The sequence below is a fragment of the Prionailurus bengalensis genome, chromosome B3, assembly GCF_016509475.1.
Source record: "Prionailurus bengalensis isolate Pbe53 chromosome B3, Fcat_Pben_1.1_paternal_pri, whole genome shotgun sequence".
Classification (NCBI taxonomy): Eukaryota; Metazoa; Chordata; class Mammalia; order Carnivora; family Felidae; genus Prionailurus; species Prionailurus bengalensis.
This window is the reverse complement of record NC_057355.1, coordinates 147,441,231-147,462,033: the sequence shown is the minus strand read 5'-3', so window position 1 is coordinate 147,462,033 and position 20,803 is coordinate 147,441,231. Positions and strand designations below refer to the sequence as shown.

The window sequence follows — 20,803 nt, the reverse complement described above, 5'->3', positions numbered from 1 at the left end:
GCCCATCTGGTCCCTGCACCCGGCTCACGTGCCAGTGTCTCTGGGGCTGCGCGGGCTCCTCCAGCACCAGAAGGAGGGATATTTGCACACCCCTGCTCACTGCGGCCAACAGCAGGAAGAAAATGGATAAAGAAAACGTGGTGTCTCGATAAATGGAATCTTACCGCGCGTTATTCTAAGGAAGGAAATTCTGACACCTGCTACCACGTGGATGAACCATGAGCACATTTTCCTGAGCGACACAAACACCGTGTAATCTACACATCAGAGGTCCGTAGAGGAGTCAAATCCATACAGACAGAAAGCAGATGGGGGTGCCTGGGGCTGGGGAGGGGTGGGGGTGAGTGTTTAATGGAGACAGAGTTGCACAGAGGGGAGAGGAGAAGGTTCTGGGGATCTGTGGCACAGCAGTGTGAATGCACATAACGCTGCTGACCCATACACTTAAAAATGGTTAAGATCATACATTTAACATCAGCTTTTCGCCACCAAGAAAGAAAAAAAAAGAAAGAAAAATAAAAATTGTCCCCCAAAAAGGAGGGGGAAGAATCTTGGGTATTATAAATAAAGAATCTAAACAAACCAGAAGGCAAAACATCAGCCATCAGCTCACAGGCCCCACAACCAAGACAGCCACAGACCCAGACCCCAAAACTGCCATTGGCCTGGCCCCAGCCTGGCACCCCCACTCCCCGCCCGCCTCACTGCTGAGCCCCAGCAGCGGAGGGGGCCTGTGGGAACGAAGCCCTGAGCCCCGCGTCCCAGCGAAGCCTGACTGGGCCACAGGAGTCTACAGCCCCCACCCCTCCCCGCCCCCTCCGAGTGCCTGTGCTGCCCCCAATGCACCCCGTTTCCTCTGTCTCACCACCCTCCTGGGACACTAGGTGCCCCTCGTCCAGGTCTCTGGCCCCCACCCCACGGCAGGCACACTTCAGGCACCAAGTGACTCCTTGCTCACCAACGGTGAGCTCAGCCAAGAAGGGACAGAGAGGGGAGGAGGGCAGCTGGCCACACTCAGTACCCAAGACCCTGGGGGGACACAGGAGCGTGGGGCAGGTGCAGGGCTGGAGGCCACGACCACAGGCAAGGACCGGGGCGGGGGGGGTGTGGACCAGGTCACCAGCTGCGCCCCTCGGACCCAACTTCCCCCATAAGTGCCGCTGAGAAGTACCCCATCCCGGGAACACCCCGCGAGTGTCCCCCTAGAGACACGAGCCACAAAGGGTCCTGGAGGGCCTGGTCCAGTCGCCGTGCCCCAAACCCAGGCCCGGCCAAGGTCGACCAATGAGGGTGAGGAGGCCGTGCCCTGAAGTGAGAGAAAGCCAGCCCTGGACGGTGAGGTCAGGGCCAGAAGGACCCAGGCGCTGGAGCAGGGACAGGATGCCGTGATCGCGAGAGGCCAAGTGCAGACGCGCTCACAGGCGGGGCTTCGCCGGAGGTCCTGTCGGTGCCGCAGTGGATAAAACATGGGAGGAGGCCAGCACAGGTGCTGCGGATCCCTGTGAACACAGGCCCGAGGAGCAGGGGACACAGACCGCAGCCCTGCCCTGCTGTGATGGTCGCTGGGCTCTTCCCCACGGCCTCCCCGTGCGTCACCTTCTGCGGCCCGTCTGTACTTCCCCTCACCTTCCCAGTCCTGGCCACGGCATCGCCCACAGTCTGCTGTTCCTGGCTCGGCTGCCGGGCGGCCGTCCCCAGCGTTGGCCCAGGCCCGCCAGCCCCTGCCCTGCGCAGGCCCTGCGCCCACCCAGCGGCTTGCGGGCACATCACCACCCCGTCTCCTCCTCCCCGCAGTGCCTGCCCCAGGCCCGCTCTGTCTTCCTCAAAACCGTTTCCCCTACCCTCTCTTCACAGGTTACAAGTGTCGCCAACGGATTCTCCCGTGGCCTGTCTTTCCCGGTCTTTACTGGGTCTCCGATAAGCAGAAGTTTCTGGCGTCCATGGGGGCCAGTGGAATATGGGGTCCTGGGCCCCCACAGGCTGCTCTGCCTTCACATCTCCATGGGGAACCCTGGGCCCCCGCAGCACGGGCCTGTCCCAGGCAGAACCCGCGTACTCGAGCTAGCTGGGCCAGGCCTGCATCTGTTCCGTGGGGCCGCAGGGGGCTGGGTGGTGCCCAGGCCCTGCCGCAGGCCTGCGGACCTGCCATGTCACGTGCAGAAGAGGACTAAGGTCCCTGACCGGGGCTGGGGGCCGGGGACCGTGATGGCTGTGCCCCCGCCTACAGGAAGGCGGCCATGCTTCTGTGCTTCTGAGCCACTAAGCGCGTGCTAACGTGGCGGCAACAGTAGGAGCCAATGTCAGAGCCCAGCCTGCTCCCTGGACCACCGAGTGTGCCTCGCTTCCCCCCGACTTGGCCTGTGGCACCTCGTGTCTCTCAGAATCCGCGCCGAACTCCCACAGACACACAGACACACGTGGGGCATCGAGTGGGCTGTATTGGATCCACAGAGCAGTTTGAGAAGGGACAGCTCCAGAACACCGAGTTTGCATTTGGTTTCTAAAATTCGTTCTCGGGGCCCAGTGGGTGTCCTGACTCAATGGCACTCACAGAGGACAGGGAACTTTGAATGACTTGTTTCCAGGAAGGGTCCTGTCCAGCGGCTAGGAGGATGGCGGAGGGCCCAGCAGGCAGGGGTTCTAGAAGTGACTTCACACACTGAGGCGGCAGGTGGAGGGCCGGGGCCCCGCGGGCCCTGGGCCACAGCTGGAGCACGTGAGGAGCTGGGAGGGGGCCGTGTGGGGAGGGGAGAACTCGACGCCCCCAAGGGACGGGGGTCGGGGTGGGGGCAGGCTGGCCGAGACCAGGCAACACCAGCAACACGCCAGCCAGGCAGGAAGAGCCAGTGAGAGAATGTTCTTGCGGGGCCCAGGCGTGGAAGTGTCCTCGGGCCTGAACTGGCTGGCAGCAGGAGGCCGCGGACAGGCCCCTAGGCCCGCCCAGCAGCAGCCTGGGGTTCAATCGCCCTAGGACAGGGGAGCCTGGCGAGGGAGGCAGGGACGCGGCTGTCTGCGCCTGCTGGGTGAGGGGTGCCGAGAGGCTGAGCCCCCAGGATGGAGGGGGCCTGTTCCGGCAAGCTGGGGGCGCATCCCCCAGACACAGATGGCTCTTTGTCAGGGCCGAGCCCAGCTCCCCGACCGGTCTCGGGAACAAAGCCCCCTCTGTCCACAGTGGCCTCCCCCTCACCCCCAGCACCGCTCCCAGGAGAGGAGCAGAGCCCCCTACCCCCAGGCTCCCAGCCGGCGTCCCTGCCCCCCACGCACACACCAGGCACCCACAGGGCGGGGTGTGCAGTAGGGGCCCGGGGCACAGTGTGTAGCGGGCATGCGGGGCAATCCCCCGAAGGACCCCGATCCCCACGCCGTGTTGCAGGCCATGCCTGACCCGCCAGCACCTGGGCAGCGCTGGACCAGCCCAGCTTCGGCAACCACCCCCCAGGGTCCCCTTCCCCTGGGCCTGAGCACAGACCGGACCCTCCCCAACCTGCCCCAGATAGGAACGTGGAAGGGTGGCAGAGGGAGGGCCAGAACAGAGCCTCACCCCTGCAGGGAGGTCTCTACGACTTATTTCTGGGTCCTCTCTTGGTCCCGAAGGCCCATGGACTCCACACTGGGCCTGTCATGCCTGCCCCCAGTATTACTAGCCAAGGGGCTGGGCTCTGCCCCAGGTGGGGACAGCCCCAGGGCTCAGGGAGACCATGCCTGGGGCCCTGTGTCTGCGTCGTCCCTGCCACCACCCTGAAATCTGCCCCTCCGAGGCCCAACCAGGGCGGGTCAGGGCAGGTCCCCCTCGAGGCGGGCACAGGGCCTCAACGACCGGGTGGCAAGATCCAGATGAGGCCGGGCAGGGCTCCCGCCAGCTTGGCCAGTTCCTGCCGACACTGTCTCTGCAGCTGGCACAGCACTGCCTCCAGGCAGGCCTCCCGGCTCCTCAGCACCTCAATCACCTGGGCCGCCCGCAGGCCTGGGCCCCCCGAGGCTCCGGCGTCACTCTTCACCAGCCGGCAGGGCCCGTGGGGCTGGGCTGCGGCCCCACCTTGCTCCCAGGCCCGCTGAAGGGCTGCCAGCTCGAGTCCCACGGCCTCCCGTAAGGCCCGCTGCACCGCACTCCACTCGGGCCCCCAGCCTCCAACCTGCATGGGGCAGACGGCAGCTCGTGAACGAGGGGCGGCCACATCCTGCCCAGGACACGGCCTTCGGGCCCCCTCGGCCCCAACACCAGCCCCCAACCCTCTCACCCTGGCCTCCCAGGCTGCCCGCCGGGGCTCCGCGGCTCCCCGCAACTCCTCCTGTAGGGCCTGCAGCTCGTGGGCCACCAGCTCCCACTCGCCAGCCCCCCGCTCGGGGATCCGCGGCACAAACGTGGGCTGCGAGGCCTCTGGAGGGCAGGTGCCCAGGACTGTGTCCTGCGGAGAGAGATCGAGTGAGTGGCAGGCAGCTTGTCCGGGCCTCGACCCCAGGTCCAGCCCCTCAGCCAACGGGGACAGAGGGAATAGAGGCCCGGGGGCAGCGGCCACCCCCCCCCCGGTGGCACAGTGAGCTGGAAGCCAGGGAGGCACCCAGACTTGTGGACCCCTGAGGAGTCTGGGCTCCCCAGCAGCTGGGCAGGGTAGGCGACGGACAGACAGACATCCGCAAAGAGGCAGAGACTCAGAGCCAGCCGGCCTGCAAAGCCAGTTTGGTGGCTGGGTGTGTCTGTTGCCTCCCCCAACCTCCTCTTCCTGTCCGAGAACTAGGAAGACGCCCCCACCCCGGGGCTGCCGTGGTCAAGGCCGGGACAGGGAGGGGAGCCAGTCACACCATCCACCGCCAGAAGACCAGCTCCTGGCGCCTCCAATGCAGGGCTGCCTCCAGGCGCACATTCTCACTCTCCAGCCTCCGAAGCAGCTGCAAAGCAGACCATAAACCGTGGCCGGGTCAGAACCCCACCTGGGACCCCCAGCACCGAGCACCCGACCACCGTGCTCACCAGTCCCCCTGGCCCCGCAATGGCAGAGCCACCCCCCTGCGGGCAGGATACGGCAGCCCCACCTCCAGGCTGGGGCCTCAGAGACACCCACCGTCCCCACAGGGTCAGGGGCTGAGCCCAAGCGCCGACTCGGGACCTCTGCCCCACATCCCTCACTGACTGGGGGGCTGCACCCGGGAGACTGTAGGCAGATGAGGAGGTCCCAGAAGGGGCAGCCCGCCAGGCTCTCGGGGCGGGAAACCCTCTGTATAACCTCAGGAAGGCAGGGCGGAGGCTGGGCCTGGGCACCGGCATGCAGGGCCCAGCTGCACCCCGCACTGCCCCCTGCCCGGCTCACGCAGCCCCAAACCTGCAGACCCCGCAGGAACATGTGGCCGCGCGCTGGAGCGCAGCAGCACCTGCCCCAGCCTCGGCTTCCACCACCAGGGGGCCCACCGACCAGGGAGGTGCTGTTGAGGGCTCCCCCCAACACCTGCTCCATCCTGTCCCCGCTGCCCCCTCAGGAAGCCACAGGCCTGCACCTGCTGTGGCCCCTCTCTGAAGGCAGCCACCAGCCTACCATCCAGGCCACAGGCACTGCTCCTTCTGGAAGACAGGTGTGCCGGGCTTCCTGGGAACGCAGCAGCATGCTCTGAGGCCAGGACAAAGGGCCAGAGCACGGTGGCCACACGAGTGAGCCACCGCTCACGGAGGGCCAGTGCACAGGCCCTGTACGACAGGCACCCGTGACCCAGGGTCTCCCCTGGCCGGGAAGGGACCCCTGCTCTGCCCCTGCAGACAGCAAACAGGCTGCCAGCCGAGCCACTAGGGGCCTGCTTGCTGCTGCAGCAGGAACCTGGGGCTCCAGGGGTCCGGAGGCCAGATGGGGAGCAGCCTTGAATGCCAAGCCAAGGACCCAGCCCATCGCTTGTAAAGCCAGGCACAGACAGAACCACTCTGTGGGCCCAGGGGAGCACGGCCTGAAGCCCGGAGGGTGCCAGGTGCACCCACGTCCCTGTACGCATACACACAGTGAATGTGGAACGGTCCCCAGGTGCTCCCCACCTCCCAGGCTATGGGAAGGAGGGCAGGCACAGCAGGAAGAGGCACCACGCCCCCACTGTCCCCCCACGTGCAGGCCCCGTGCTGGAGTCTCCTGAGGCAGCCACCTCCCCGCCGCACACCACTGCGCTGTGGCCAGGGCAGGCGGGGAGGCACAGGGACATGAGAAGGGCTGCAGGCCCGGCCAGTAACCAAGCACGCTCACTGTCCAGCTACTCCGCAGCACGCCTGGCCACTCACACAGCAACCATAGATCACTCCAGAAGCTTCTGGGACCCATCCCAAGAGTGCGGGCTCTTTGGGTACACCGATCCGGGCTTCTGCCAGCAACCCCTCCAGAAACCTTGGGAGGAAGCCAACCGTGACCCCCAACGACTTCACGCCGTCTGCAGTCCGGAGGCGCCCGCACACCCCAGCTTCGGGGGGGGGGGGCGCCACGGGCTCCCACCCACCACCACCACAGAGACTGGGACCCCAGGCCACATCTGGCTGAAGCCGGCGCAGCCTCAGCCCTGCTCCAACCCAGAGGGACCAAGGGCAGGAAGCCTGGGCCTCGCTGAGTCACCCGTAAAAGGGGACCTGGCCGAGGGCACCTCAGGTCGCCAAGATACCGCATCAGCACTTCCAGAGAATGCGCGCAGCCCTGCCTGGGAGGGCTGGCCACGTGCTGGCCAGGACTGCAGGCCTGGCAAGCGCCCCCCCGGCGGCTGCCCCAACCCCACAAAGGGAGGCACAACTCTCTGAAAGCACACACCTCCCGAGCTGGGGTCCGCTGGGCCTGGAAAGAGGGGCCACACCAGCCCTGAGCCTCAGCCCACCTGCCTGGCCAAGGGCCCCCCAGGCTGGACAGTGCCAGCCTCACACTCTGGACCAGCCAGAGCCCAACCGTCAAGTGACAGCCAGCCCTGGGCCTGTCTCAGGACGTCCTGGCCATGCCAGCCTGAGAGAAGGAAACAATAATGACAGACGGGGGCGTCCTGAAAAGAAAGTCAGCGAGGGACGGGGCACGCTAGACCAGCCCCCCTCCCTCGCTAACTGTGCCCAGCCACACGCACACACACGGCCATGTGGCCTGGATTTCTGCAACACCGGATGGTCTGGGAGCTGGGGGAGGCCCTGAGGACATGTCTGGGACCCCCCACCAGCAAGATGGTGAGTTGGGCAGTCACCCACGGCTCAAAGCCGGTCGCCTGGGTCCTCCCTCCCAGGACCCTCCCCACCTCGGCCCCCACCACCTCGCGCCGTCTGCAGCCCTACGGCACCGACACGCACCAGCCCTCACCTGCTGGCCGCCCTCCGCGTCCCTGAGCAGCTCGGTCTCGGCAACAGACAGGTGGCCAAGGCTGCGGTCACTGTGGCAGCCGCGGGTGTATGTGTGGATCTGAAACGGGCAGCGTGAACCCCAGGTTGAGTAGGAAGGGGCGCCTCTCCCAGCTCCGGGTGAGGCTTTGGGGGCCTGCCTTGCAGGCGAGGAAAATGGGCCATGCCTGGCCAAGGTGGTCAGGGCAGGCCAGGGTCAGGCTCAGGACGATAGTCCGCACCGCGGGGGAGCTGGCCCTGGGCCCTGCAGGAGGCTCCTGCAGAGGGTGGGGTATGGGCAGTGCCGCCTACAGCTTCCCCATCCTGCCCAGTTCCCAGGGGTGCGGTGGAACTGGAATCGGGCATCCCTGCTTCTAAGCCCCCTGACTGCCAGGTCCGGGTGGTGGGAGAAACAGCCCCTGGACAGGCTAGGAGATCCAGCGAAGATAATGGCAAGGACACAGAGTGACTGTCTGGACCTGGGGGACAGGGAAGGCTTCCCAGCAAGGTCCGGCCTCAAGGCATCACGGAGGTCACTGGTGGCCATGTCCCAAGCAGGAGGAGTGACAGGAGCCCAGTCCGAGCTGGAGCGACACAGCTCCGGAGAAGAGCTGAGGGATGAACAGGTCCCCTGCAGGGGCAGACGTGCACGGTGGGGGGGGTCCCAGCATCAAGGAGCCCTACATCGGTGGGAGTCTGAGGCCCCCCCGCCCAACCCCCTCTCGGCCCAGGTTTTGCACTGGACCTGTAAGGGTGACCTGTGCCCCACAGCTGAGCCTTACTGGCCTTCGGGAACTCTACAGAAGCCGCCCGCTGCCCATCAGCCTCCACCCAGGATGTGGCAGAAGGAGGGGGTACCTTCCTTCCCAAAACATGCCCAGGCAGCAGCGGCTCCCACAGCACCCAGAGCCTACTTCGTGGCTCAGAGACAGAGTCTGAGGCCTCTGATGACTTCCGGGAACAGGAAAGTCAACCCCACAGGCTCCTGGCCCCAGTGATGCCCAGCTCCACCTGCCCTATGACCCCTCCTGGACCACCTGGAGCCCTGGGCTCAGGCTCTGGGCCACCACAGGGCAGTGGCCAACCAGTCAGCTCCCAGCCAGGCTTGGGAAGGGCCACATCCAGTCAAAGGCCAGGCTCCAGCCTGTAGTATGGACAGTAAGTGTCCCCGGGGGACAGTCCCCAGTGACAGTACCTTGCCCAGGAGGGCACACTGCTCCTGCTGACTGGTGATCAGCTTCCGCCACTGGAACCGCAGCTTTCCCATCAGCCACTGCAAGTGGCGTATGTCCACAGGGCCATCTGCTTCCACACGGGGTACAGGGGGGCCAGGCCTGGCCAGGGCTTCACACTAGAGAGGGACAAGGGTCACGCCCTGCTCCCACACCCCCAGCGGAGACCCCAGGAAAAGAGGCCCCTGGAATGAGTGCCATGGTCCTCAGGGGTGCCACACACCCACGTCCAGTGAGCACACACCCAACACTGCCCCCAAGGGAAGGGCAGGGGAGGAGGAGAGAGCAGTGGAGAGGGCGACACCCACCCCACAGGGCTGTCCCAGGCCGCATCCAGGGTCCCAGCCAGGCCCCGGCCCCACTCCCTCTCACCCCACACCCACCTCGCACAGGGGTATCTCGTCGCCCAGCCGCACGCGGGTCTGGGCCAGCAGCCGCTCGAGCAGGGGCCCGCGGGCCAGGAGCCAGGCCAAGGCCAGCAGAAGCTCGCGACTGCCCTGGGAGCCGTCCTCAGGGAGCTGTGCCAGCGCCCGCCTGGGGTAGCCCTGGGAGTGCAGCTCCGACTTCACCACTCGGACTTGGGCCTCTGTAGATGGGGGTTCGCCTGCTCAGGGAGCCACCCATTAGGAGTGCGCCACCAGACCTTCTAGGGACCCCCGCATGACCCCCAAGCAGAGGCCAGGTTTAGGAGGGGACAATCGGGGGACTTACAAGATGAGAGAGCCAAGGCTAATGGGGACACGGCTTATGAGGTGGGCGGGGCTTTGCCAGAGCTGGGAGCGTGGTGGACTGGGTGAAGCCAGGACCCGCCTGAGGCGGGGCTTGCCAGGGGGGCGGGGCTAACCAGTTTGGGACTTTACAGGAGGCGGACCTCGTGATGTGAGTGGGAGGAGCGAAGGCCAACAGGGCGTGGCTTACTGTTGGGACGTGCTCGACCGGGGCGGGGCTTGCATGAGTTGGACGGCCCCTGGTGGGTGGGCGGGGCAATGGCCCACCTGGGCGGGGCTTGCAGGGGGCGGGGCTAGCCGTTCAGGGGGCCTTACAGGAGAGGGACCCAGCGAGGCGAGTGGGAGGAGCCAGGGCCCACGGGACAAGGCTCTCTCTGGGGAGTGATTAACGGGGCGGGACTTGCGTGAGTGGGCGGAGCCAGGGCCTCCCCGGAGCGGGGCTTACCCTGGGCTGGGGGCGCCGAGGCGCCGTTGGCTGACAGCGGCGAAAGCACGCGAAAGAGCAGCTGCCAGAGCGCCGGGGCCTGCGGGGATCGAAGAGCGACGGTCAGCTGGGCCGGCCGCCACCCTGCGTCCTCCCCGGCTCCTGCCGACCCGGCCCCCTGCCCCGCGGGCCTCACCGCCTCCGGACGGTCGAACTTGGCGCGGCGGAAGATCTCGGGGCTGGGCCCAGCGGGCAGCGTCCGACTCAGCGCGGCGATGGCCTCGGGCAAGGCCCCGACCGCGGCTCCCCGGTCCACCCTGCGCCGCCGCCGCCCCATGCAGCTTGCACTGACTTTCCTCGGATTGCGCGCCGCGGCCGCTGGGTCCCAGCGTCCAATCACCGCGCCGGTGCCGTCTCTGCTAGGCCCACGCCCAATCACCGAACGGGTCGAGACACGCCTCAAGCGTCGGCCCAATGAGCGGTGCCCCTGGCCTTTGAGTGCAGTCTCTTCTGTCCAGTGCGCAGGCATTTCCGGTGCTCTCGGGGCCAATTGGCGACGACAGCTCCGGGGTACGCTTTTTGTGGCCCAGTCGCTGCGACACCCGACAGCCGCCTCGTCCAGACCCCACCAATCAGCGCCTCACCCATCTTAGCGCCAAATGGCAGCCTAGCAACCCGCGGAGGGCTTTGGGCCGCGCTCCGGGCGCCCCCTGCGGCCGGGAGCGCAACGCAGCCAGGCGCCGCCGACCCTCGCGGGCGTCCCTGTGCCTCCGGGAGCCCGGCCGGCCCGCTCACCAGGGGTTCCCGCGGGATGCGGGCGGCCCCCTTCCCACCCCAAACCTACACCTGGACCCCGGCCCGGTCCTCCCGGCCTCGCTGTTCTGCACCCAGGAAGTCTCCTTCCGCCGCCGCATAGGAGCGGCCGAGGACGCGGTGCCAGGGAGGGCAGCGAAGCGCTCGCCCGCGGTCCCAGAGCCCGGCAGTGCGCACGGACGCCCCGGCTCGTGAAAGGCGCAGGGCGCGCAGCGCTGTCGCGTGTCCACGGTGCGCGTAAGAAACGCCCCACACAGCAGGTGGCGCGCGCGGGCACGCGGGGCGGCTGTAGAACCCTGCACGTCGGTTAGAGCTGACGGACGGCACGGGCGAATTTTGTACGTGTGGCACGTGAATTACACCTCAGCGAAGAGGTCGGGAGGACAGAGCCACCAGCCCTCCGACCCTCGCCCTGCCCACGCCAGCCTCCTACGCTTCCTCCACCGCCCCCTCCCCCCCCCCGCCCCGGCGGGGGCCACGCCCTCAGGAAGTGCGTCGGCGGCGGGTCCCGGCGCCCCAGGTCCCCACCTTTGGCCTCCTCCCTCTCTCCCGTGCGGCCAGCTCCTAGGCCTGTGTTCCACCCCCATCCCCACCCCACACACCGTCGCGGGGCCGGTCACCTGCCCCGCGGGCAGGGGACACTACTGCCAGGCCCCCAGCTTCGCCGTGCCGGGTCCCGCAGGCAGGCCACTCTGCTGAGCCAGGCGTAGCGCCCTGCGGCCGTCAAAATAAAGACCACACCCCTGAGCCACCCGCCCAGCCCAGCGGGTCTTCTCTCTGAGTGTGCCACCTGAAGTGCTCTCCTGCGTCCTGGCCTGGTCAGGCCCCCTCTGGCGGCAGGCCTCATCCCTTCAACTGTCCCACCTGGCTGTGGGCTACACGGGGGCAGCGCTGCCCCCGCCCCCAGCACTTGGCCCAGATTTTCCGGGGTACCCCCACTCCTCACTGTGGCGCAAGACACTGCTGAATCTCAGATTCAGCCCCGCAGGCCCCCGCGGGTGGCAGGTCCCGCCCTTCCACGGTGCTGAGAAACCCCGCCTCACCTTAGCACCATCTGTTCTCTCCCACCCCCTCCCCACCAGGTGCACTATGGCTCCCACCCTTTGGAGCTCTGTGAGCCACCCAACAACCCCCCACACACACACACACACACCCTACACGCAGCCCTTGACGCCCCCAACAACCCGTCCAGCTCAGCCCTGCAAGGCCTGGGTAGGGCCAAGGCCTGGGAGCGGTGGCCCTCTGCCAGGACTGGAGACTGAATGGCCAGTGGGGGTAATGAGTGTGGTCCAGTCTGCAGCTGCTGCCAGAACTGACATGGGCATTTCCAGAAAGCCCCCAACTATCCACTGCCCAGCTAGTCCTCAAATTCCCCACTTGGCCGCTGGCTACTTGCTACTCTGGAGGGAGGGTGTACAAAAAGAGGGGCGGTGCTGTCCAGGCAGATGCCCCTGCAGGAACGGGGCTGGCCTGGTCCACCAAGGCAGGTGGGGAACGGAGACAAGGGTGGGCAGGAAGTGGAGAGAGCAGGCGAGGACTCCCCACCACAAGGCCCCGAAAGCTTCTCAAAAAACGGAACCAGCTTGAGCACAGCTGATTCACCCTGTGGCCACCATCAACCGACTACCAGGCCTCATGTTCCCGCTGACCTGTTGACCCACCCTTAGCCCCATCCCTGAACCGAGGGGGCATTAGGGGGCCTGGGAGCTGGGGAGCTGAGCCACCACAGGGCCTTCCAGGGTGGCCAGCCGCCTGCCTTGCAGAGGAAGCTTCAGCCTTGTGGCAGCCCCGGGGAACAGCACAGCAGGAAGAGCAGGGCTCCTGGCAGGGCCAGGAGTCAGAACCCCCAGTGGCGGCTCCCTTGAACCATCCCCCTGTCACCCTGTCAGTGCACTCAGCGGGCATGTATACACACACACACACACACACACACACACACACACACACAGAGGCAGGGCTTCTGAGTGCTCAGCTTTATTGAGGGCCAGGGAGACTACAGGGGAGCCCGGGTGCCTGGGGATAAGGCCTGGAATCAGCCTGGAAGGGCAGTGGCCCGGTGGACAACCAGGGACAGCGTTTCCACGACCTGCGCAGAGAGGTCAGAGGACAGAAGTGAGTGCAGGTCCAGTGAGCAGTCAGGCCTCACCCGGGAGTGCAGGGACCATCCTGAAGGCCTGAGGGTCTGCGCTGGGGGATGGGGGTGTACCTGGGTTTATTTGAAAGTGTGACTCTCAGCGCCACCCCGCCCAAAGCCTGCAGAGAAAAGAGTAGGCAGGTTACCAGGTTAGGGGGGGAGGTGCTGGGGAGGCTGGGGGGAGGAGGAAGGCAGCTCAGGGGTCATGCGTAGGAAGCAGGAAGCGTACCTTTGGGCCCGAACATGGCGGCGTAGCAGGGGTGGTTGCAGTAGGGCTTGCCTTCATGCTGCAGAGACAAGGGCCATGAGGGGCTGTCACCCCTCACCCTGCGCCCGCCACTGCCCTCCGGGCCCCACCTACCTCAGCGTGGCCCCCTGATGTCAGCGTCTTTCCGCATTTCTCACACTTCAGGCAAGGCCGGTGCCAGTCCTTCCCCAGAGAGGTCACCCGCTCAGCTGCAGAGGTACATACACCCCTCCCCTACTGTAAGATATTGCTCTGGGGCCACAGGGCACACCCGTCTGCTAACATAACAGCCTAAAGTAACAGCCTTCTCCAGCTCCTTCCACACATGGTCTCACCCACGCCCGCCTGGTGGCCCACCCAGGGTCTCAGCTGGCCTCCGTGCCCGTGGGTGGGGAGGGGCACCCCCAGTCCCCTAGGCGTGTCCAGCCAAACAAACGGCAGGGGGCGCTGCGTGGAGCTGCAGGAAGAGGCCTCGAGGGCCAGGGTGGGGGGCCTGGGTGACCTGCGGGGGTGGTCGGAGATGGGGCCTGCAGGCGCCCTTCTCCGGGGCGTAGGCGGGGGAGACCCTTCCCACTTCCTCCCGCCTCTCTCCTGGGTGGGCCCCGGGGCGCGGGGCAGGGAGGCGGCACCCGGGGTGTGAGCGCGCCCGGGATCGCGCCCCGGGCGCCGGTTTCCGCGTCTGTTTCTACTTAGCTATGGGAGGGGCGGCCAGAGCGCAGCGTTTCTTCCTTGGCCGCGCGGTCCCCGCCCAGGGCGCGCCGAGGGGGAACGGGACAGTTGGGGAGATCCAGCGACGGGGAGTCCCAGAGTCAGGGAGACCCAGAGAAGGGGGAACCCAGAATCGGGGAGACCCAGCGGGACCGAAGGAGAGAGAGCGGGCCAGAGACGTCGAATCAGCAGAGACCTCGGGCCACCCCACACAGGGGTCCTGATCCGCATACCCAAGCCGTCGCCGGCAGGGCTGAAGTGTCGGCTCCCGGCACGCTGCCCCAGGGTCCCCAGCGCGCCCAGCCCTCCGGAGAAGCCCTGTTCGTAGTCCCTGGGTGCACCGCGGTCCCGGCCGGGAGTGGGCCGGGGAGGGGGGCGGGGGGCGGGAGGGGTGCGCTCACCAAAGTACACTTCCTTGTCGCACTTGGGGCACTTGGGCATGGCGGCAAGGGGTCAGGCGTGAACGACCGGTCAGGAGCAGACAGGAGAGCCGGACTGGGTGGGTCCCGCGGGGTGTGCGCCTTTCAGGGACCCCAAGACCCCGCCCCTTTGGGACCCGCCCCTCGAGCCCCGCCCCCTGAGTCCAGGATTTGGACCCACGGACTTGGATTCCAGGCCAACCAGCCAAGAAGGGTCATCTGGTCCACCCCCGCCTTCAGGCAGCATCGGGCCTAACCGACGACGGGGTAGGGAGCGGTTCAAGGAGCGCACGAGATCCCTGGGGATGCGCTGAAGGGGCGGGGCTCCTCCGGGGGCTACTGCCCCGCCCCTTGCCCAGGGTCCGGGATCTGGGGAAGGGGCTCCCCAGGGCCAGGAAGCCCCGGCCCCCCAGCGCCCCAGCCCCCAGTCCTCCGACACCAGACCTCCGAGCCCCAGATAGCTGGGATCCAGGGAGTCACCGATAAAATGCAAATAGATGCAAACCAGCGTGTGCGAACTTCCTTCTCCCCACACTTTGACCCGACCCTCTCCCAGACAGAGGGCTGGGGACCAGCGACGTCTCAGCCTTGTAGCCCCTCCCCCCGTGAATCTCCCCTCCGGCCTTCATCACACGCGGAGCTCGGACGCCCACCCCTCCCCAGCCCCCCACCCCCAAGGGACATCCCGGCCTCTGCGAGCCCTCCACCCCCGCCGCTGCCTGGGAAGTCCATTGGACAGCAGCCCGGGAAATTTGGAAGAGGGGACTTCGAGACGGGACGTCCCCTCCCTCCCCTCCGCGGTAACAGTGACCAGTGTGAGCGCGGGGGTGGGCGCGGCCACGCACAGGGCATCTCTGCGCGAAGGGCTCCTTATCTCTGCGGGAAGAGCACGAGAGCGCACGACGGGAGTGGCTCAAGTCCGACGCCCAGGACAAGTGCGGGCCGGTGCCAGGTGGAGACCGGCCTACTCCACCCACCCTGGGAGTGGGAAGTGTCCAGGGGGCTGGCGGGGTCTCCCAGCCGCCTTTCAGCCCAGACCTAGGCTTCAGCCTGGCTGGGGTCCCGGCCTCCATGTCCCCTTAGGAAGTCCCTGCCCGCTAGGCCATTCCCTCCTGGCCACTGGCACCCTGGCCACAGTCCTCTCTGCTGGGGGGGGGGGGGGGGGGCTGTCCCCTCTGCCTGCTCAACGGATCCTCCCCTGACCACACCCAGTTTCTTGGCTCCTCAGCTAAGCTCCAGCCCCCTGTCGAGGCCCCAGCCCCTTGGCCCCCCAGCGCCGCAGCCCCCTCCCCCGCTTGGCCCCAACGTCCCAGACCTCAGGACCCCCAGCGCCCCAGCCCCTCACCCCCGCTCTGGCCCCCCAGTGCCCCACCCTTCCTCCCTTTCTCCGGGTTGCCCATGTCCCTCCCTTAGGCTCCCACCCTCCTCCTCATCTGCTGACACACCCATCTCTCAACACCAAACCACCCTGGGCCTATCCAGGCCCCATCTTCTTGGAAGGTGCTGGAGACCATCCTCTGACAGGACCCAGGGGCTTCTGGCCTCCCCACAGGCACCCAGCGACTCCAACCTCACCCTCCCTGAAGCCCACCTCCCCACCATAGGCCTCTGGCCTGGCACTGGGAGGGGGGAGGGAAACCATGGCTGCCCCCACACGCACCCCCACAGGGCCCGCCCTCTGCCCCCCAAAAGAGGCCTGGCTTGGGGTAAGGGTGGCAGCGGCCAGGGATGCAGGGCCACAGAGACCACCTCCAGAGTGAGCCCTCGGCGAGTAGGGCACACTAGCTCCCACACCCTCACGTCCTGCCCCTCATGCTTCCCTGCGTCACCCCCTCCTCCCTGAGACCCCCTTTCTGAGACCACAGTTCTGCCCCTGGCTGGGACTCTGCGAGCCCTGGGGTCTGCAAGGCTTGCACCAACCACATCGCTAAACGCTCAGCGGCTGGCTGTCCACTGCCCCCAGGAGTGGGGGTGCGCACCACAGGCCACCGGAGCCCTGGACTCCCACCCATCGACGCTGGCCTGCTCCAGCCTTGAAGCCTCCACACTCACGGTCACGTCCGGGCCCGTGGCCCTCCCTGCCCAGCGCTGGGGCACTTGGGCACGGTTTCCGGAGGTAAGGCCACCAGCCCGACCTCCTCCACCCCCCCATCCCATCCTTTGGTGTCTCCCTGGCCTGTGCCCGATGCTGCTGCAGACAGATAGGGTCACTAGGGTGGATCCTGACTTCCCTCATCTCCTGGCTCCGGGATCTGGAAAGAGGCCGGGCCGGGGAAGAGCAAGGGTGGGGGGGATGGGCGCACAGAAACACACACAGCAGGGGACAGAAATGTAGACAGGCCAGAGAGGCCCAGAGAGGCAGGGGCTGCGGGAAGGGCCCGAGGCCCACTGGTTGGGGGGGGGGGGGCTGTCACAGTGGGTCATGGGGCTCCGGTCACACACATGTTTCTCGTAGCACCAGCAGCTTCCTGAGAAGACTGCCCTGCGTGGATGTGCGGCAAGTGCTGGGTGAAGGCCTGGGGCTCCAGGTCAGGGCTGCCTCCACCCCTACCAGGGTGATGTGCTAGAGGGGTGCAGTGAGCCCCACAGGGAGCCCGGAAGCACCCACCTCTGTCCTGGTGCCCACGGGCATCACTGTGTGAGTGCATTTGTCCGGGTACCCCAGCGGCCTCCCCAGGTTTCTGTCCGGCCTACAGCACCACCTTAAGGCTCCAGGCAGGTGGGGCCAGGAGCCAGCTCTGCCCACCTGTCCACCCACCCTGCCCCTGGGATGCCCCCCACCCACACGCTGTGACTCCAGCCCCTCCCACCATGGGGGAGCATGAGAGAGTACCATCCCTGGGGTGGTGAGGTTCCGGCCAGCTTTCTCTGCTGTTATTTCCTGTTGCCATGGTCACAGGGCTGCGGGGGTGGGGGCGGGGGGGGGGGGAATGCCAAAAGTAGCCAAGGGCCATGTGCCTCGCCCTCTAACTGGTACACAGCAGTTTTTCCAGACATCAGACACACACACACACACACACACACACACACACACTCGTTCGCTGGAACCCTCTCAAATCTTCAGCCACAGGCTGGCAATGCTCCTCCAATTCCCTTGGGCTCCCTACCCATCTTGCCCACCTGAGGGGATGGGAGCCCCGCACCAGCTGCAGCCCCCACCTCCTGGAGGAGATCGTGCCTCCCCCCAGAGTCTGTATCCAAGCCCGCCTCCGTCTGAGGCTCGGCTGGGTACCGGTCAGGGCCCTGACAGCTTTGCCGGAGACCTGGGCCCCACCAGGTGCAAGACGTCCTACCTTCCATCAGCTCACCTGGCTCAGGGGGCACCTGTGGGCGAGGGGCACTGACCCGGCCCAGGGGCCAGTTCCAGACCCAAATCTGCCTTGCCCGGCCGCCTACCCCTTGCCCCACTGTTTTGGGGGTGCTGTTTGCATTTGTTGCCCAAACAAATGGAGGACACAGGAAGCCCCCTAATACACCCCAAGCTGTAGCCTTCCCCCACTTTGCCCCCCAGCGCTACCAGCAGGCACAGGGGCTGTGTCCGGAGCGTGAGGGACAAAGCGGCCAGGACAGGAACACGGAGCAACCCAGCCACTTGCCCCAGGCTGCCTCTGTGCCCACAACATCCTGCCTGGCACAGGGACAGCATGAGGGCACCCCGGGGCCCAAAGACCTGTGGGAGGTGGCTGTGGGGTTCTGGGTGCATCGGCTGAGGCCATGTTCACCCTTCTGTCTGCACACCCCCATGCCCTTGGCTGTTCATGCACCACCCAAGCTTGGCTGGGGACCCAGATGGGAACCAGGAGGGACGATGCCCTGCAGGACGATTCCCAAGAGGGCCCCGAGGTACCTCCACAGCAGTGCTGGGCTCCAGGCACCTGAGAGCCAGTGACCACTGAGGAGTCCCTGCCTGGGGCCAGCCACCCTCACCCACTGGGAAAGCTCTGCCCCTCAAGCTGGACAGCACCCCTGCACTCTCTCCCGCTGTTTTCTGTGGCACTTGCTCTGGCCTCCCCCCACCATCCTTGAAGCCCCCACCCCGTGCCCTGGCCTCCAGGCCCCGTCCTCAATATGGACAAGGATGTCCCCTCCTAGGGCTGAAGGGCCAAATGCCCCAGGGCAACTGCTGGCTCCCTCTCCAGGGTCTCCCCCCTCCCCCAGGCTCAGCTGAGTCACACTCAGACGTTCCCAGGGCCTATTTTCAGCAGCTTGTCCCCCGGGACCCCCCACTCTGCTCTGAGGTTCTGCCCCAGCGTGGGCCTGCTGGGCCTTCAAGGGACCTTCCTTGCCCTGAGGCAAGGGAAGGGATCAGACACTGCACTTTCCCAGGACTTGGCTCCTGTCCACCCAGGACCCCCCAGACCAGGTGAGAGGGCAGCTCCTGTCCTCCTCTCCTGGAAGCAGAGGCGGCATGCAGAGAGGATGGGGGGCACACGTGGCCTTGAGCTCCCTCAGTCAGCCCTACCTGGAGTCGACAGTCTGGACAGATGGGGTGACCCTCCCTTCCCCCGAAGGCTGAGCCTTGTTCCAAGAATCTATGTCCGGGAGCCAAAGACCATGCAGAACCGCCTCAAATTCCAGCCTCTCAGGTCCGGCAGCCGGCCGAGCCCCTCCTCCCCACTGCCAGAGGGCAGCCAAGCCCTGGGAAAATGTGCTGTCCACACCTGGCTGCCCTGGTCCCCCGCCAGTCTTCACCTGGCCCAGCCCCCCAGCAGCCCAGAGCCAGGGTCATCGCCCTTGCTGATTTCTTGACACTCAGCCCCTGGAGCCACAGCTGGTGGTCAGCGAGCTGCTGCTTGGACCCAGGGATGGGAGGGAGTCAGTTCCCCCTCCGCCAGTCCTAAGAAATTCAGGGAGGCTGGCCTGGGCTGGGTGGGGCTCTCAGGGAGCCTCTAGCAGGGGAAGGGCTGCCTAGGGCTGATGCTGGGGTCACTGACCCAGGGGGGAAGCTGGGCAGGGCCTGGAGGGAGAGGTGCTGGGCATCCAGGACATGGGAACCTAGGGTCTGGACCTCAGCGAAGTGGGGACAGAGGGAGGTGCAGGCAGAGCAGCCCCCCGCCCCCGGCCCCACCCCGGGATGCCTGCCTGGTGACAGCAGCCAGGGCCACACTGGCCCACGTCGGGGATGGAAGGCATGCGACCTCGCAGGGGCCTAGCCTTCCCAAGCCGGGGGAGACTGGACTGGTAGGAGGTGGGGTGCAGCTGGGGAGGAGGATGGTGAAGGAGGCCCCCGCGCCATGCGCAGCCCTGGGCTCTGGACGGGGAAGGAGGCTGTTAGATGGCATCTCAGGGCCGCCTCCCTGGCCGGCACCGAATGGAGGGAGGGGCGGCGGTGGAGGTCAGGCAAGGGGAAGTGGAGAAGGCGGCCCACGCCGGCACACAGGCCCATTGCCGCCTCTCCCGCATCTTGCGGGAGCGTCCGGGGCTGTGGGCGACGGAGGAAGCACCTGACTTGCTGGGGGGCTTCCTGGTGCCGGTGCCAACGAGAAGGCCGCGGCCGCGCGGGCGCACCGCCGTCACACCGTTGTCACAACGACGCGCCTAGCGACGCGCGCGGAGACCAGTGGTAGCGGCACCGCCCGGTTTCCATGGCAACCCCTTGGAAACAAACAAGGCGGCGAGTCCTGCTCCGCCCGCAGGAAATGAGACGCGCTTTCCCGGCCGGCCCTGGGAGCTGGGGGCCGCTGCGTCCCAAGGCGGGCCGGAGCCGACCTTCCCCGAGGCGGTCCCGGCACCCTCGCCCCCGTGCTGCCAGGCGGGCTTTCACCCACCCAGAGCCCCCTCCGCCCCGGGTTTGGGGAAAGGGCGCGCCGCCCACCCCCTCTCCTCCCCACATAGTTTCCACTGGAGGCTCCCGAGGGAGGGCCCAAGTTGCGCCCTTAGCAGCTCCCCGCCCGGCAGAGGGCAGGAATTTCCCATCCGACACCGCAGCCAGGGCAGGCGTGTGCTGCTCAGAAAGTCTGGATTCTCCCCCCAAAGGTCCCCCCAACCATGGATTCTCCCCCAAAGGTCCCCCCAACCATGGAGCCACAGCCTGGGGCAGGTAGGGGCCTTCCGCCCAGCTTGCACCAGTGCCCCGGTGGTACTTGCTCTGCCCTGGAGGGGCGGGGGGGGACACCGGCTGCCCCTGGGGTGCCTGCTCCAGCGGCCCCTCCCCCCCCCCCAGGCCACCTGCCCTGCACACTCTGGCTGCATTCCAGGGGTAGCCAGGTGAGAGGAGACACTGCTGCCCACAGTTCGATGGGACGGCCTGGCATTGCTGGACACCCGAGCCGGCCGATCCACCCCCAGGGACACGCATGGCCGCTCCAAGGACAATGGCTATGGCATGCACGCAGGCTCAGCTGTGTCTGAGCTGTTGGACTGGAGGGAGAGCCCGGGAGGGGCCCTGTGCCAAGGGTTGAGGCACAGAGAAGCTGGTCCTGGGGTGCAGGGCACATGGGCCCAGATGCCCCGGCTTTGAGGAGGTCAGAGCTTCTGGGGCTGCGGTGCTAGGGGCAGGTCAGGGTAGATCGGCCTGGGTTCCGCCGGAGCCTGGAGTGGAACAGAAGGTGCGCCCTCTGCTGGGCTGTCCAGAAGCGGCGGAAAAAGGAAGACAGGAGGGAGGGCTCCTGACAGGTTCAAAGGGCAGAGACTGGGCTGCCTGGGGAGGCCAGGGGTGACTCCACTAACACTGCAAACCCGGACACAGGGACACCGGCTGGGAAGGAGCACTCAAACAGGGGGACTCAAGCCCTCAAGCCCTGGCCTTCAGACTGCCCCCGTTCTGTCCCTTGGCCCCCACTGATGCTG

General features: G+C 66.7%; 2 protein-coding genes across 6 annotated transcripts; both read right to left on the bottom strand.

Annotated features, from left to right (window-relative positions):
* Positions 1–2,418: 2,418 nt before the first annotated feature.
* On the bottom strand, positions 2,419–10,868 carry TEDC1 (tubulin epsilon and delta complex 1). 4 transcript variants are annotated; one of them, XM_043557139.1, is made up of 8 exons: positions 9,890–10,867; positions 9,715–9,793; positions 8,925–9,145; positions 8,505–8,660; positions 7,293–7,391; positions 4,801–4,887; positions 4,239–4,406; positions 2,419–4,133 (listed from the first exon to the last, which is right to left on the bottom strand). In XM_043557139.1, the coding sequence occupies exons 1-8, from the start codon at positions 10,220–10,222 to the stop codon at positions 3,810–3,812; spliced, it is 1,467 nt and encodes a 488-aa protein (XP_043413074.1). In that variant the 5' UTR covers positions 10,223–10,867; the 3' UTR covers positions 2,419–3,809. The 4 variants fall into 4 exon arrangements, with proteins under 4 accessions (XP_043413074.1, XP_043413075.1, XP_043413076.1 ...); XM_043557140.1 differs by having other exon boundaries at positions 8,925–9,127; XM_043557141.1 differs by lacking the exon at positions 4,801–4,887 and having other exon boundaries at positions 9,890–10,868.
* Positions 10,869–12,464: 1,596 nt separating this feature from the next.
* Positions 12,465–14,122, bottom strand: CRIP1 (cysteine rich protein 1). Of its 2 annotated transcripts, XM_043557138.1 has the most exons (5): positions 13,997–14,122; positions 13,002–13,096; positions 12,870–12,927; positions 12,713–12,759; positions 12,465–12,592 (listed from the first exon to the last, which is right to left on the bottom strand). In XM_043557138.1, the coding sequence occupies exons 1-4, from the start codon at positions 14,034–14,036 to the stop codon at positions 12,719–12,721; spliced, it is 234 nt and encodes a 77-aa protein (XP_043413073.1). In that variant the 5' UTR covers positions 14,037–14,122; the 3' UTR covers positions 12,465–12,592; positions 12,713–12,718. The 2 variants fall into 2 exon arrangements, with proteins under 2 accessions (XP_043413073.1, XP_043413072.1); XM_043557137.1 differs by having other exon boundaries at positions 12,465–12,759.
* Positions 14,123–20,803: the final 6,681 nt, after the last annotated feature.

Bases quoted from the DNA above. Each gene is read 5' to 3' on its own strand.
- TEDC1 (XM_043557139.1), bottom strand. From the start codon at position 10,222: ATGCCTGCGCACTGGACAGAAGAGACTGCACTCAAAGGCCAGGGGCAC. The intron at 4,407-4,800 runs GTGTGACTGGCT...CTCTCTCCGCAG, and splicing joins TGGTCTTCTGGCGGTGGATG to GACACAGTCCTGGGCACCTG. The intron at 4,134-4,238 runs GTGAGAGGGTTG...TGCCCCATGCAG, and splicing joins GGGCAGCCTGGGAGGCCAGG to GTTGGAGGCTGGGGGCCCGA.
- CRIP1 (XM_043557137.1), bottom strand. From the start codon at position 14,036: ATGCCCAAGTGCCCCAAGTGCGACAAGGAAGTGTACTTTG. The intron at 13,097-13,996 runs GTGAGCGCACCC...GTACCTCTGCAG, and splicing joins CGACAAGGAAGTGTACTTTG to CTGAGCGGGTGACCTCTCTG. The intron at 12,928-13,001 runs GTAGGTGGGGCC...TTGTCTCTGCAG, and splicing joins CATCAGGGGGCCACGCTGAG to CATGAAGGCAAGCCCTACTG.